Source organism: Panthera leo, chromosome A2 (genome assembly GCF_018350215.1).
Source record: "Panthera leo isolate Ple1 chromosome A2, P.leo_Ple1_pat1.1, whole genome shotgun sequence".
Taxonomy (NCBI): Eukaryota; Metazoa; Chordata; class Mammalia; order Carnivora; family Felidae; genus Panthera; species Panthera leo.
Window position 1 is genome coordinate 159,982,976 of NC_056680.1, and position 16,067 is coordinate 159,999,042.

Consider the following 16,067-nt stretch of genomic DNA (forward strand, 5'->3'; position numbering starts at 1 on the left):
AAATGTGATTAAAAAAAAAAAAAATATGTTCTAACAGTGACGGTTTAAGGCACAGTTAGCACGGTTCCTGATTTCATGATTTCACAAGTGTTTCCATGGTGGTAATAAGCCTTCTCTCTGCGCTGTTTGGGTCAGTGAGGGACTCCTATCTGGGTCCAAGGCGGGCCGCCAACCACGGGGAGAATAACTGAGCCTTCGTTGCCTTGAGAGCATGCAGTTGTGTTGATGATTTGATAGAGCCGGTGTAGACTGTGTGCAATGATGGGGAGCCATGTCCCCTGGGCCTGCTCTTACCAAGTTTGCTTTCACATCAGAAACAGTTCAGCTTAGTGTTTTTGCAAGTCGTCTCTGGAGCCAGTTTCCTGGGTTCAAACTCTGGCTCTACCACTTACTGGTTATGGGACCTCAGACCAGCTTTTGGCCTTCCAGAACCTTCCAAAATGGGATGAATATTGCCAACCTGTCGGGGTTCACATGAGGCTGAAATGGACTTAAAGGACTTAAAACAGTGCCTGGCTTACGGCGCCTGGATGGCTCAGTCAGTCAGTGTCCGACTTCAGCTCAGGTTATGATCTTGCTGTTCAGAGTTCGAGCCCCACGTCAGGCTTCTGTGCTGACAGCTCAGAGCCTGGAGCCCGTTTCAGATTCTCTCTCTCTCTCTCTCTCTCTCTCTCCACCCCTCCCCTACTCGCGCTGTCTCTCTCTCTCAAAAATAAACATTTTAGAAATTAAAACAAAAAACAGTGCCTGACTTGTAGGAAGGGCTATTATTATTAGTCCCTAATTACCTTGTTCCTAAAATTTGAATTTCACCTGCCTTTACATTTTGTACTCCACCACGGAAGGAAAACACTTCTAGGTTGATTCCACCAACCCCTTGCTGTCCTGGGCCCTAATGAGTTTCATCTGTGAAGAAAGTGTCATCCAAACGATGACTAACCTTATAATCCTAGAATTTAGAGTTTTCCTGTTCGTCACGTATAAACAACCTGCATGGTCCCCGGAGCCCTTGTTGCTCGATGTCCCTTACCTCCCGGCCGGCAGGGGTCAGAACTTGTCCCTGTCCCCCAAGAGCCCGGGGGTCTCAGCTGCCAGGGAGAGGCACCACACTCGCCCCACACAGCACACAGGATAAGAGGTGCTGGTTAGCCTGTCATTTACTTTCCTGACAAATCCTTCCAGGAACGCAGCAAAGGGAAGGACAGAACATTCATCCTTTCTATTTTGTGGGGGAGGAAAGTGTATTTTTACTCACCCAGCTCTAAGAACGGATCGCTCTACGGTATGGGTATCATTATGGGAACCCCCCGCCCCCCGCCAGGCCCACTTTTACAAAGTTTGTTTGTTGTTTCCTTCTTGATTTTCAACCTGAAGGTAGGGCAGGAGGAAGAGGGAAAGGACACCGGTGCTGAGCCCTCAGGTGGCTTCTCGAGTGGCAAAGACAGTGGAAGGGGACAGCGTCCGTGTGTCGAGGGTGAATCGGACCCATGTCTGAGTATGTTTGGAGCCTGTCATATATGTTCCCTTTCTGGCAAGGAGGGCAATGGTGTGCTGTAGCCCAAAGCCTCAGCCGGACAATGGGACAAGCATGAGTGTGGGTGGAGAATGTCTCATCATGGATTCCTCCAGCCCACGGTCTGCCTGCGCTACGCCGGGTGGAGAAAGGGAGGAGCGCCAACCTCTAGGTGTGCAAAGGAGACACGGTCTGTGTGTGGCCAGTGTAATGGGGATGGCAAGACAGACAAGAGGACGTACACAAGGGAAATAAACAGAAATGCACATGCTCCTATGAGGCCCTAAATCAGAGCTGACATAGCACCATGCTTCGACAGTCATCATCATGTTCTATCGCCTGGAGACCCAGGAGAAACGTATATTGAATATAGTATTTGCCTATTTGACGCAGGTCTGGTCTTGAGACTGTTAATATCTAGAGTCTGGTTTTGTGTGTGTGTGTGTGTGTGTGTGTGTGTGTGTGTGTGTGTGTTTAAGTAGGCTCCACCCACAACATGGGGCTCAAAGTCATGACCCCGAAATCAAGAGTCGCATCCTCTCACAACTGTGCCAGCCAGCCTGTTGGGACCTATTCATGCCATTTCCCAAAATATAGGTTCCTTGATTCTGCAGCACCCCTAAAATTGCTCTGCTCTCCCAGCAGACGGGGGATGAGATGGAACAGAATGGAGTCTGTGTCGGGGATGAGCTTTGTCCTATGTCTTACTCACGTCTCTTGATTTCCAAGTTTTCATATGTGCATTTCCCAGAGGATGTTGGTACCCCCGGGGGGGGGGGGGCGGGGAGGACAGTTACAGTGAAATCATTTCAAATATATCTGTCAAAATAGCGCTTGGTCTGCTTGGCCAGGACAAAATGGATATGCCTCAAGGGAGTAAGGACTCACGTGCATTAGGACAACCAGACTTAAGTTATAAATGAAGCCATGAAAACAGGGATGCTTATGCGAGAAACAGAACCGTGCCCTTGAATTTCGTGAGGACTTCGGTTGTACCTCAGGGTTTTTCCCACTGGCTGTTTTCTGATAATAACCAAAGACCAGTGGACACAGGAACCATTAGTAGCTTTTCTGTATTTACAGGCTCCAGGCTCTAAGCTGTCAGCACAGAACTGGACATGGGGCTCGAACTCACAGACCCCGAGATCATGCCCTGAGCCGAAGTCGGACGCTTAACCGACGGAGCCACCCAGGCACCCCTGGACTGATTTCATTTTAACGAACGTCTCATTAGCCGTAGCTGCCTGTCAGCACTGTTTGTCATTGGGACCGTGAACATAACTGAGCACGCCTTTAAGAGCATGGCTGTAGGGAGTGTGTAGGGAGTGACAAGAATTCAGACCGATCAACCTTGACAAGAGGGCCAGACATATAACCGAGGTGGCTAAGGATAGTTTTAGGAAACAGGTAAGATTTGATGGACAGAGAGAAGAAAGGCAGGGCAGAGGTGAGGGGGGCGGAGGGATGAGCCAGAACGTGTCGACCAGGAAGCATCAGGAGTCTGTGTGCCTAGAATGTCAAGTTGGAAAAGTGGCCCCGGCAGAGAAGGAGCAGGAGAGAAATTCAGCTCGAAGGAGGCCTTCCTCCCCCTACAAAGGATTTCGGATTTTGTACGAAAGGCAATCCTGGGATAAATTTCCATGTTCTCTTCTAGCTGTTCCTGTTCTTCTTGGGTCATCTCAGGTCACACCCACACCTTCCACTACTGGTTATGTCAATAACTTCAAGGGATCCAGAGAGAGGGGCGTATGCACGTCTCTAAATATCTGTGTTTTTCTGCGGTTTTGTGGCCAAGGATGCAAAGTCGTACAGTCGGTTTTGGAGCAGAGAGAAAGCGTGATGTGTTCTCCCATCGGCATTACCTGAAGCAGAGAAGCAAACAGCTTCATAGAGTCACGACTCTCACATAATAGAATAATCACAAAATTGCCACTGTCATTGTTTTTGTCTCCGTACTTCATATATTTTGAAGGTTCATGTTACTTAAAAGTGGTGAGGAGATGGCTGTGTTTCTCAGAGGGAGATGAAAAATACGAGCCACTCATAAGATACCAAACGTCCAGTAGACGTCTCCATCTGGGTGTCCCAGAGGCACCTCAGGCTCAGTACCTCCAAGACAAAACAGATTTCTCTCCCTCATCCCCTAAAAAGGCTCCTCCTCCCACAGGCCCTGCCCAAGCAGAACTGTCTGGATGCTGGGACTTCCCCACCTGGCTGCCTCATCAGCCCTCAAAAGGCAGGATGGGAATGAATGGCTTAGGAATTAACCTTGCCTGGTTTCCAATCCCATCTGGGCCACTCAACAAGCTTGATGGCTTTCTAGGAAGATATGGACTAAATAGTGTCCAGAGAAGGGTAATTAACGTTGTCAGAAGGCCTGTAAACTAGGTCAAAGATGAGTCGTGACAGTATGAACTTTCATCCTCGGAAAGAAACTCGCAGTCTCTCAGTCTCGGAAGGGTGGTTTATGTCAGTAACCAAATCTTACCGTGACCTATGAGTGTATGAGTTGTAACATGGCAACTACAAAGCAGCTTTAGGCAATTTACTGTAACTAGACAGGGTCGTAACTAAAACCACATCCGTGCTTTAAATTGGTGTTTTGACTGTGTAAACCAAACTCTTCAATGAGGCACAGAAATTCCTCATCAGTAACAATTTTCATCTTTTTTATTGTTCACTGTGGATCCCCAACACTTAGAATGGTGCCTGACACATAGTCGATGTTCTGGAAAGATCTGTTGAATGGCTGAATACATTCATTTGTCACATCTACAAATAATCCTTCTCTGAAGGGAACACTCAGGTTTAAAGAAGAAACCCAAGGTTTCCAGAAATATTATTTAGAAACCATTTTTATTCACACGGGATGATTTTCTGATCACCCTTAACATCGGATGATGAGCCTACAAATGCAAGGTCATTGCATCCTTGGGCCGACACTTGGAATTTTGAATATCCGTCCATGCTGCCCACACCAGAAAGTCCTAAAGGGCATGGGGAAAGTCACTGACTACAGTATACTTCATGTTGGCTCTGTCTTTCCCTCTCTCCCTAGACATGGGATTGGACCAGTTAAAATAAGCACACAATAGGGGTGCCTGGGTGGCTCAGTCAGTTAAGCGTCCGACTTCTCTTCAGGTCATGATCTCACGGTTCGTGAGTTCGAGCCCCGTGTCAGGCTCTGTGCTGACAGCTCAGAACCTGGAACCTGCTTCGGATTCTGTGTCTCTCTCTCTGTGCCCCTCCCCTGCTCATGCCTCTGTCTCTCTCTTTCTCTCAAAAGTAAATAAACATTTTAAAAATATATTTTTTTTAAAGAAAGAAAAGTCCCCAGGACTCAGAGTTAAGTTCTTTCATTTGTGTCTTTCTTAGCGTCTGCATTTTAATCAAATTAACAGGCTTGAGTGGCACTGGTGGCCGAGCTGATTTGGAATATGATCGATCCAGGAACAGATCATTTTTCTGGTCTTAAGTCAGAGAAAAGCTGAAGTAGCATTTGCTGGTAGGATCTGAAATCTCGCTGGTGGCCCTATTTCCTGGGGAAAAGGAAAAGAAGGGCTCTACCTACTTTTCATCATTATCCTGGGGATCCTTCAGAGCAGAGAGCTGAAGGAGGAGCCTTACGAAACCCAAGTCCGTAGTGAGATCCTCCTTGAACCCTAACACAGACCTCTTTCCTCCGTGTGCACACATTTAATTATGCAAAATAACTCGTTCAAACATTTTTTAAATACCTAACTGATGCCATCCAGTAACCATGGCTCTAGACTAAGGTGATCTGCTGAAGGAGGAAGCTACTTCCGTTGGAGTATTTGCCTTAAACCTGAACATCTAAAACAGAGGCCCAACGAATATGAAATTGGTTTTGAAGTTACATTAGCTCATATGGATGGTAACAGATACTCTGCCGACCTCTAGAAAGACTTCGGGATCCGTTTGTCTTTTGCGTACTTGAAATTTATTCTAGAGAAACACCTAGCTGTAATATAACCGGTTCTGGGTTTTTTTTATAACAGGGAAAGAAATGGAAACTTTATTAGGCAGCATATATTATTCTCAACTGTTATGAAATGTTACCTGCTTACACATTCCTGACATGTCCTGTGTTTTATTAGAGTCATGCAAAATGTTCACTTAAAGACATGATTCCTTTTTAAACTAAAGGTATAAAAGGCTCTACAGAAATAGCCAATGTAGATAGAAAATAGTAGCTGAGGCAGATTTCAGCCAAAGGTGAGAAAAAAACATTCTAATCCATCAGCTTGCGTGTCAGTGGATGAAGCAGGACGGCTCAGGTAGCTCTAAGATTCTCTAATATTCCTCCAAAAGACTGATCGTGCTTCTCTGGGTCTCATGTCAGACAGAACAGCCGAAACAGGGGTGGAGGCACTGAGACGTGTGGAAACGATGGCAAGATGGGCCTGTCAGAAACCGAACTCTCCTCTGGGGAAACAGGAAGTGCTGAAGAGTTGTATGAAAAAATATCCACATCGGGTTATTTGGGATTACTAGTATCCTTGACTCTTACACTTGACTTTTCCATTTCTTCCTCTGCAGCCAGTGCTGATTTCCCATATAATCCAGGACAAGGCCAAGCTATAAGAAATGGAGTCAACAGAAACTCGGCTATCATTGGAGGTGGGTGATGCATAGCACAGGCTCCTCACCTGTGGAAAGTAAGAATTGTCCGTAAATGCGTCGTCTTAAAAAAACAAAACCAAAAACAAAACCATCATCTAGATTTTTCCTTGATTTGTTTTGTTATTTAAATATGACTAAGGATTGTGACCTACAGATGTGGAGACACGGATGTAAATGTAACCCGGCTACTTTAAAAAAAAAAATTTTTTTTAATGTTTATTTATTTTTGAGACAGAGACAGATCGCGAGTGGGGGAGGGGCAGAGAGAAGGAGACACAGAATCCGAAGCAGACTCCGGGCTCTGGGCTGTCAGCACAGAGCCCAACGCGGGGCTTGAACTCACAACCCATGAGACCGTGACCTGAGCCGCAGTCAGACGCTTAACCGACTGAGCCACCCGGGTGCCCCGTAACCTGGCTGCTTTTCAATGCTGACCCGTAAGAATGCGATGGTCGTGCCGGGCTAGCCAGAGCCTGAACAGGCAGGCCGGCCGTCGTGCAGGAGCCACAATGGCCTCCTCCCTCCTCTCTTTTCCCCTTCTCACTCCCGCACATCCCAAAAGGCCCAGGATCACTTACTGCGAAAACAGGCAGGAGTGTGCTAGTCTGGCTGCCATTATCTTAATAAAGATCATCAGAAAATTAATAAGCCAGGGTATCTAAAATATTCCAGTGTCTTTTCTCCCCAGGGACGGCTGCAGAATAATTGAAGTCTCCTAGCCCAGTCCTTCTTATTTGGGTTGGTATCCTTGCCCCCCGTTGCCCACCGTCTCCTCTGCCTGAGCCCCCCTGTCTTACTGCATCCAGGTGTCCCCTGCATGTCTGAGGACAGCTAATACTGTAATTGTATCAAGGGTCTTAAACCCAGCCTATCACCTTGGCTTAGTCGGTAGGTCTCTTTTCCACATGGAGAAGTAGATGCCTGTAAGAAATACCTGACTTGGGGCACCTGGGTGGTTCAGTCAGTTGTGCATCCGACTTCAGCTCAGGTCATGATCTCACGGTTTATGAGTTCAAGCCCCGCGTCGGGCTTTGTGTTGATGGCTTCAGATTCTGTGTCTCCCCCTCCCTCTGTCCCTCCCCTGCTCACACTCTCTGTCTCTCCCTCTCTCTCAAATAAACATTTTTAAAAAGAGAGAAATATATGTGACTCTAAAACTAGAATACATTTAGAATGCCGCCTAAATCACATTGTCCAATCACATCGGTACAGTCTTATCAAGGTCCCTCTCCTCACTGTGTTTTGTTTTTTTAAGATCAACTTTATTGAAGCATGATATGCATGTGTGTAAGCGTAACAGGTCAGTGACTCGTGACAAACACAAACACCCATAGCCACCACCACAACGAAGATCTGGAACATTCCCACCCACAGAAAGCTCTTTGTGCCCCCGTATAGTCCATCCTTTGCCCTGCCCCACTCCCAAGAAGGGCCACCTCTGATTTGCTTTTTGCTGTGTTGATTACTTTTACCTCCTTTAGAGTGGCGTAGAAATGGAATCATAGAGTATGTCATCTGTTCGTGCCTTCTGTCGCTCAACGTCATGTTTCTGAGGTCTCTCCACATGGTTGCATGAATCGATAGGCTGTTCGTTTTTATTGCCAAGTTGTGTTTTGCTGTGTGAATGTACTAGAATTGGTTTTATCTGCTCACCTGTGGCTGTTTGGTTTGTTTCCAGGTCTGAGCTATTTTGAATAAAGCTGCTACGAGTATTCTTGTTGAAGTCTTATGTGAACATAAGTTTTCATTTCTCTTTGGTAATTGCTGGGAGTGCAGTTGCCGGGTGTGACAGAAAGTGGAGATTAGACTCTGTAAGAAATTGCCATACAGTTTTCCAAAACGGTTGAACCATTTTACATCCCCGCAGTTCCTATCTGACAGGCCAGGTTTGCCCCACAATCTTATCAGCACTTGGTATTGTCGCTCTTCTTAATTTGAGCCACTCCAGTGGACGAGTAGTGGTAGCTCGTTGCAGTTTTAATGTGCAATGAGCTGATGACTAATAACCCTGAGCGTCTTTTCATGTGCCTGTTGCCATTTGTAAATCTTTCGTGAAGTGTCTGTTTAAAACTCTTTCTCCAGGGTGCCTGGGTGGCTCAGTTGGTTAAGCATCCAACTTTGGTTCAAGTCATGATCTCCCAGTTTGTGGGTTTGAGCCCCGCATTGGGCTCTGTCCTGACAGCTCAGAGCCTGGAACCTGCTTCAGATTCTGTGTCTCCCTCTCTCTCTACCCTCCCCTGCTCATTCTTCTCTGTCTCTCTCCCTCTCTCCCTCTCTCCCTCTCTCCCTCTCTCCCTCTCTCCCTCCCTCCCTCTCTCTCTGTCTCCCTCTCTCTCTCTCTCAAAAATAAACATTTAAAAAATAAAAAATAAAAACTCTTTCCCCATCTTTTAACTGGATTATTGGACTTCTTTTGAGTTATAACAGTTTTTTATTTTCTAGATAGTTCAAGTCCTGTGTCAGACATATGTATTGTGAATATTTTCTCCAGTCTGTGACATGCCTTTTCATTTTCTTAGCAGTATTTTTTTTTAAAGCAAGAAATCTAAATTTTGATGAAGTCTTATTTTTTTAATCTTTTTATGGCTTGTGATTTTTTTTAATTCTATTTTAATGATATGCCTCTTCAAGATTGTGAAGATTTCTTCCTATGTTTTCTTCTAGAACTTTTATAGCTTTGGTTTCTGTTAACTAAGTCTGTAATCACTTTGAGTTAACATTGGTACATAGCATGAGATAAAGGTCAAAGACATTATTTTCCAAACTAATATCCAGTTATTCTCAAACTACTTGTTGAAAAGACTATATACTTTTTCCAAATTTAATCTCCTTGGCACTTTTGTCAAAAATCAATAGACCATATATGTGTATGTCTGTTTTCTGGACTCTGTTGTGTTTTGTTGATGTATTATATATCTTTCTTTACCCAATACCATGCTTGCTGTATTGTTTTACCTTTATATTAAGTCTTGAGACAGCAACATGCATTCTCCAGCTATTTCTTTTTTGTTTTTCAAAATTACGTTGGCTATTCTGGACCCTTTACTTTATTGCCATATAAAATTTAGAATCAACTTATAAATTTCTACCAAAGAAAAAGTTTGCTGAGATTTTCATTGGGATTGCGTTTGGTCTAGAAATGGACATCAAAACAATACTGAGTGCTTCGGCTCTTAAAGGTGGTCTATCCATCCATTTATCTACGTCTTTAATTTCTGTCAGTAAGGTTTTGTGGTTTTGAGCAAACACAGCCTTGAACAACTGTGTTCAATTTGTTTTATTATAAATGGTATTATTTTATTACTTTTTTAAGTTTTTATTACTTTAAATGTTCTTCCAAGTATTTTCTTGCTAGTATATAAAAATACAGTTGATTTTTGTGGCCTTGCTAAATTTACTGTTAGTTCTAGACACTTCATATATATATATATATATATACTTACTTAGGATTTTCTAAGAGATGGTCATGTCACCTGAGAATACAGAAAATTTTTACTTCTTCACAGTCTGTACACTTTTTATTTCTTTTTTGTTTTATTGCACTGACAAGGATTTCTGGTACATTGAGAGAGAGGACTTGCTTCCATTGTTTCCTGTTTTAGAGAGAATATGTTTACTGTTTTAGTATTGACTAGGGTATTAGCTGTAGGTTTCTCGTAGATGCAGTTTATCAGGTTGAGAAAGTTTCCTTCTACTGATACTTTCTGAGAGGCTTCACAATGAATGGAGGTTGAAATTTGTCATATGCTTTTTCTCCTATATTTCTTTAATGTGGTAAATTACATCGCTTTGTTTTTTAATGATAAACCAGACTTGCATTCCTAGAATGAACACCCCTTCACCATAATATATTCTTTGCCACACATTGCCAGATTTGATTTGCTAAAATTTTATTAAAGAGGACTGTTGCCCCATAGTTGTGTTTTCTTGTGATGTGTTTGTCTGGTTTTGCTATCAGGATAATGCTGGCCTCATAAAATGAGTTGAGCAGTAGTTCCTCCTCTTCTGTTTAACTGTCTATCAGTTCCTCAGAAAATAGCATTAAGATCTCCAAATATAACTGTGAATTGGTCTAATCTCCCTTCAGTCCTGTCCATGTGTGTTGCTGGTGTTTTGTGTGGGGGAGGGTGGCATTAGAGAGAACCATGGCAACACGAGGAAAGTGGTGTTGGAGGGATGTATACAAGGTCTGTTTAACCTCCAGTGCCTCTCCTGCCTCCACCAGGTGTCATCGCTGTGGTGATTTTCACCATTCTCTGCACCTTGGTCTTCCTCATTCGGTACATGTTCCGCCACAAGGGCACCTACCACACCAATGAAGCAAAGGGAGCAGAGTCAGCAGAGAGCGCGGATGCTGCCATCATGAACAACGACCCCAATTTCACAGAGACCATTGACGAAAGCAAAAAGGAATGGCTCATCTGAGGGGTGGCTATTTGGCTGTGGGAGAGGGAGGGGCTAGCTATTCGGGAGGAGGGAACGGGACAAAAGTGCACCCTACTTTATACTCTTGAGCACATCCTTAAAATATCAGCACAAGTCGGGGGAGGCAAGCAACAGAAAATTCTGGAGACTGATCGCCACAAAAAGTACTTTTTAATATTTCTTTATAGCTGAGTTTCCCCTTCTGTATCAAATCAAAATAATACAAAAAATGCTTTTAGAGTTTAAGAAACAATTGAAATTTGTAGGTAATACTGTCTTATTTTGTGTGTGTTTAGAGGTGTTCTAAAAACCCATGGTAACAGGGCAAGTTTTCTACATTTTTAAGAGCCCTTAGAATGTGGATATTTTTTTTCTTGAGAAAAGTTGATGCACATGGCCTCCAGCATTCTCTTCCTTTTGCATATAGTCAATTTTTAATGGGCTGTCGTAGTAACTAGTTCGTGTTCATATGCTATTTCTTTTGGTGTCCTGTAAATTGGAAAAGGAAAGGAAGGGGCCAACAGAACCTATTGTTTGCCAGTTTTCAAAGAGACCTCAATCTATGCCTATTCTCTGAGCATTCCCACCTAAAGCACTGAAGGAAGTGAGCATATGGCACCTGTTGTGTAACAACACAACTAACATAGCAGAGAGAAGCATTAAGAACCAGGGGAAGTAGTTTCGTATATTGGGATTGTTGGTTTTATTTTTCATCAGATTCTACAAGCTAATACTATTCCGTGTGCATAGTCTTAGACCTCTTCATGACCTGTGACTGTCAGCTACAATGCGGTGGTGACCAGCTGTTACAAACGATTTTTCCTCTGCTTTACCTACATCATGTTAGGTTACACTATATGTGTGTGGGGGCACCTCGGTGGGGAATTAGAGCCAGATGCTATGATTTGTTTGCTCTGTTCCTTTTAGAGTTGTAGCAAGAGTGTGGACACTTTCTAATGAATGATGCATAAATTAGGTTGCTCTTCTTATCTTGCTTTAAATATTAGTTTTTAAGCCCTTGTGACAAAATCCTAGCAGACCATGTCCTCCAAATGGACACGCCACAATAAAGCCAGGTTATGATTGCTATTATTATTGCTTTACTCCAGAATCATATGGAAAATACTGCCGTATTTTCCATCATCTAATCCATGTATCGTTCCATCCTAAACAGACACACTGCCACAATTCAGGGACCTCTTTGGCAGATACATCTGAACCTTAGGTTCATGACCAACCTGATAACTGACTGTTGCTTCACAGAGAATGGACACGTCTAGTTAGTCACACCTCAGTCTAATCAGGAATCTTGACCAACTTGTTCCAACAAAGAACTCGTTGGTTTTATTTAAAAATGATAGATTTTGTGTGTAAATAGATGGGACAAAGCTCCTATTGAAGCATCCAAGAAATAATTTCATTGATCTCTTTTTATAAATTACACAATTTATTTCTAGAATGACTACCATTTATGATCATGATAGTTCAGACTCTGAATAAGTACTTTAAAATTTTTTTTCAGATTCCAACATTTTGAGGAATTCAATAGGATCCCTTTTTTCCTTCTCCTCCTGGAAGCATGTAAGATGAGGTTCAAAAAGTATTATTGCTGTTTTTCTGACAGCGTGCCTCAATAAAATGGAAATTCTAGTTTGTTAGGGTTATATGTACATATTTTTCAAGATTCTCGGTATGCCTTTGCTTTTTGGAGGATCTCAGTTTCTTGGGTAATGAAAACTGTTATCTAGAGTTGCCAAGGGCCCCCTGCACCTGTATATGACACATTCCAAAGGAGATACTGGACCAGTTCATTCCCATCAGAGCCGAGGTAACAGAACAAAAGGGAATCGGAACGCCTTTCACAGTTGCTGACCCTCAGCCACTGTCACGAACACCCTTACCTTAAAGACGTCTTGATCATTATTCCATAATACACGTTGTTAAATGAAAAGTATGTGGTACGACTAAAGAGCAGAACAGGAGAACCCAAATGACATGTTAAAAACAAAGCCTGTTTTGATGACTACCATTAAGGGCTGTTTCGTGTATTGTCAAATTACGAAAGCAAATTTTAAACATTATGTTTTGTAGAAAGTTTTTTAGAATTTGTTTTAAACCTGCTTTACAACTATTAATTTTGCACTTCACAAATAATGCCAGATGGAAATGTATTGTTTCTGGCGTTTCCCGTGATAGCTTTCTTCTTTATGCATTGTGTCAGCATTTTCACTTTCTTCCCAAAATGATTCAGGGGTTAAAACAATCAAAAACAGTCCCTGACACTAAAACGGCCTTACCCTTTCTTTTCACTCTCTTCTTCCCTCTTTCCTGCCTCAAAAGGTGAAAAATAAAACCCAACACTTCCTTCACCAAATTTGCAAACCTAGGGCACTGGACTGACTGAGGGCTCAGTGGGTCTCCCGTGTCACCGCCATTAAGACATACAGTATGCCCTTAAGGGAGTAAGTCCGGCCAGCAGACAAGACACAAAAACGTAGTTAAGGTATTAAGTAACTAAGTTAAATGCCAAGGGAGTGCTGGAAATCCTTGGCTTCTCTTTGGGATTGTGGGCTTCACCAAAAGTCCTAAATGTATCTATGAAGGCCATATCCAGTACGTTCTAAATGGTCAGTAATTTATGTGAAGATAAAGAAACATCTCTTTTTTCCAGCTCCCTCCCTTGAAAGCTCAGGACGATGCTCCCTCCCTTGAAAGCTCAATGTCGTGACCCAAGCTCCGTGTCTAATCTTGCTTTGTCAGTCACATCCCGCAAAACCTTGACATTCTTCTGTCCCAGTCCATTATCATTCTAGTCCAGAGGGCTAGTGGTAACCTCTTTAAATAATAAACAAAAACAAAAAGAAAAAAATTTAGAAACAAGAAGCTGCTTTAAAGTTTCAGGAAGAACTGATGGCTGACTTAAGGTTGTTTGTACAGGAAGCATCTTCCATGTAGAAAGCAAACATCTAGGTTTTGACGAGGTAGGAGCAGGACTTTGAAAGCAAGATCAGTGCCATTCTCAGCTCTCAAAATAACATATTCCCTAGAGCACAAGGAAAGTAGCTTAGGAGGTGAGAAGTTACATTGTCAAGTTCTTCTCTGACCCATCTTAATGCGTAAGGCTATGGGAGCTAGAAACAAGGGTTTGGAGGGCCTTTGTTGGACAGTTTCCCATTACCCTGCGTTTGATGAACAAGCATCCTTTACTAACAGGAGCAGGGATTCAGAGGCATAGGAAAAAGAGCTGGCATGAGCCAAAGAGTAGATCTTAATGTTACTGTTGAACGTCTGTGGAGCCGCCCCCAGATGCCCTCAGAGAGCTTGGCACAAAGACACACACCATAGGAAGCACCGAAGGAAAAAGTAGCTACCAAATAGGAAAACGCAGTGTCAGCGTGGCGTCCGGAAGAAACTTTTCTTTCCTTCTATTACAGGATCTGCTCTTTTTCTCCCTCTCCTTCCTTGTATAGGGTAAGCATTGCAAAGGTCTCTTTATGCCTCTAAACAATTAGCACCTCATTTAAACCGCTTAATATTGTTTCCTTTTCATCATCCTGTCCAGCAGTTTTCAAAAAGAAAGGCAACAGTTATTAAATTGGATGCCAGTTAGCCAGCCAAAAACAGGTCCTAAGTTACTAGTGACAATAGAACCAGCTGATCCTGAAATAGATGAGAGACAGACAGCACGTCTAGCTGATTGGGGCTGAAACCAACGAGCGCCATGTTTAAAATGATATCATGGTGAGCGTAGACCCTGGGCATCAGCTGATAGAGTCCTAACCCTTTCTCTCTCCCTGGCTTGCCACGTGACCTTTGTCAGACTGGTGAACCTTGGTTCCTCTTTGCCCCATATTTAAGATACAGCTGCTCTGCCCACTTAATAGGACAATCGTGAGGGGCCATTGAGTCTTGACTGCAGCGTCCTTTGACACCCAAATATAAAGACCCAAGTCAGTGGAGCCCCCTGGAAGACGTACTTTCTGGCCTGTGGTTGTAAGTCACGCCAAATGAACAATGTGCCCACATCCGGGAGTGTGCAGACTTGTGAGGCATTGCCGTACAGCTGCTAAATTGTTAATCAGGTAGACTGCCCAGGACCTAACCGGTCAATACTGGAAGATGCAACATCCGAAGGCCAGAGAAATCAGAACTTCGCGTGCACAAAGCCCTGCGTCCCCACCCAGATGGGACTTACAGCTTACACATGCCCCCAGTGCCATTGGGCTGGCTCGTACGTAAGACGACGCAAGAAACAAATGTGATTTTTCCGTGTAGCCTAGTGGCAACGTGCCTACACTACATACGCCCTGCATGATAATGTTGGAAACTTTAGAATAGATGTCTTTCACAGCAGTATTTTCTGGATACGCGTGGTATGTAGAAGTCATTGTCGATGAAATAGGGAAACCGTGTTGAAAAGTTGATTATCTCCCGTGGAGCAAGGACTGGCAGATTATAAAGATACCTGAGCGCACAGGTATTAATATCCAACATGCACTTCCAAGGTCACTTTCCAGATGAAAATGTGCTTTAAGATCAGGTCTACACAGGTGGCCTGCAACGTTTCCAAGTTCAGTTTATTTCAAAACAGCCACCGCTGGGTTCTAACATGGCTATGAAGACATCCTCTCAAAGTAGGCCAAGAAACAGTTCAGATGTTACTGATTCTAAGTTTGGTTGGGTTTTTGCATTTTTTTCAGTGAGCATCGTGACTGCGGAGGTCAGGGTTGTGAAAAGCTGGGCTAAGTATTCTTTCTGTAAAGTCGATTAGGATTCCACCCTGCGAAATGACACAAAAGTTCACTCTCTAAAAGCAACAGCATGTTAAACTACAATGAAAGAAGGAAACTATGTATGTATGCCTAATATCCTTTGTGAATGTCTTTCATTTAACTGAAATTATATTAGAAACCAGATTGATAAATAAAAAATCCAAAATAGTTTTAATTATCCTAAAAGCGATTCTTTGTGTTTTGTTCCACTTGATTCTCTTAGAAGCCATTTTCAACCTTCAGCGAAGAAAGTTCCGGGCACTGGAACATACATCTGTTGGGAATATAATCTTTCCCAAAACTACAGCGGTACAGTCACTCTTCAAAGACAGGTCTTCCGTGGACGCATTCGTCGTTAACCTTCTTGGGCCACACATGCCTCCCCTCCCCCATTTTTCTTAATGTAGCATAATGGATATTGGCTCCATGTTTTAGATTAATTTACACACAGCTTGATAAAATGCAGTTAGAGTTAAGTGATGTCCAGAATACATTCCGAGCCTTGCTTAGAATGAGGGAGTAACACTGGATAATGGGCAAATGGATTCAGGCCAGTCAACCAGACAACAGAGATGTGCAACGTGTCTTTCTAAGTGCACTCCAGATGCGTTAAGAGCCGTAGTCCTAAATTATTCCTCTATTTGCTGGTGTTCAGTTAACATTGGGAAGCCATTTCCTTTTAATCAATTCTCAGTGAAGCATTTCAACGTATA

The 16,067-nt window shown here is 43.2% G+C and overlaps 1 protein-coding gene across 1 annotated transcript in view; it reads left to right on the forward strand.

Moving 5' to 3' along the window:
• Window positions 1–15,524, forward strand: part of CNTNAP2 (contactin associated protein 2) — a 1,228,588-nt gene extending 1,213,064 nt beyond the window's left edge. Inside the window, exons 23-24 of the mRNA XM_042927363.1 lie at window positions 6,074–6,154; window positions 10,383–15,524. Of these exons, the coding sequence (XP_042783297.1) occupies window positions 6,074–6,154; window positions 10,383–10,582 (281 nt within the window). The 3' untranslated portion in view covers window positions 10,583–15,524. The remainder of the gene's footprint in view (window positions 1–6,073; window positions 6,155–10,382) is intronic.
• Window positions 15,525–16,067: the final 543 nt, after the last annotated feature.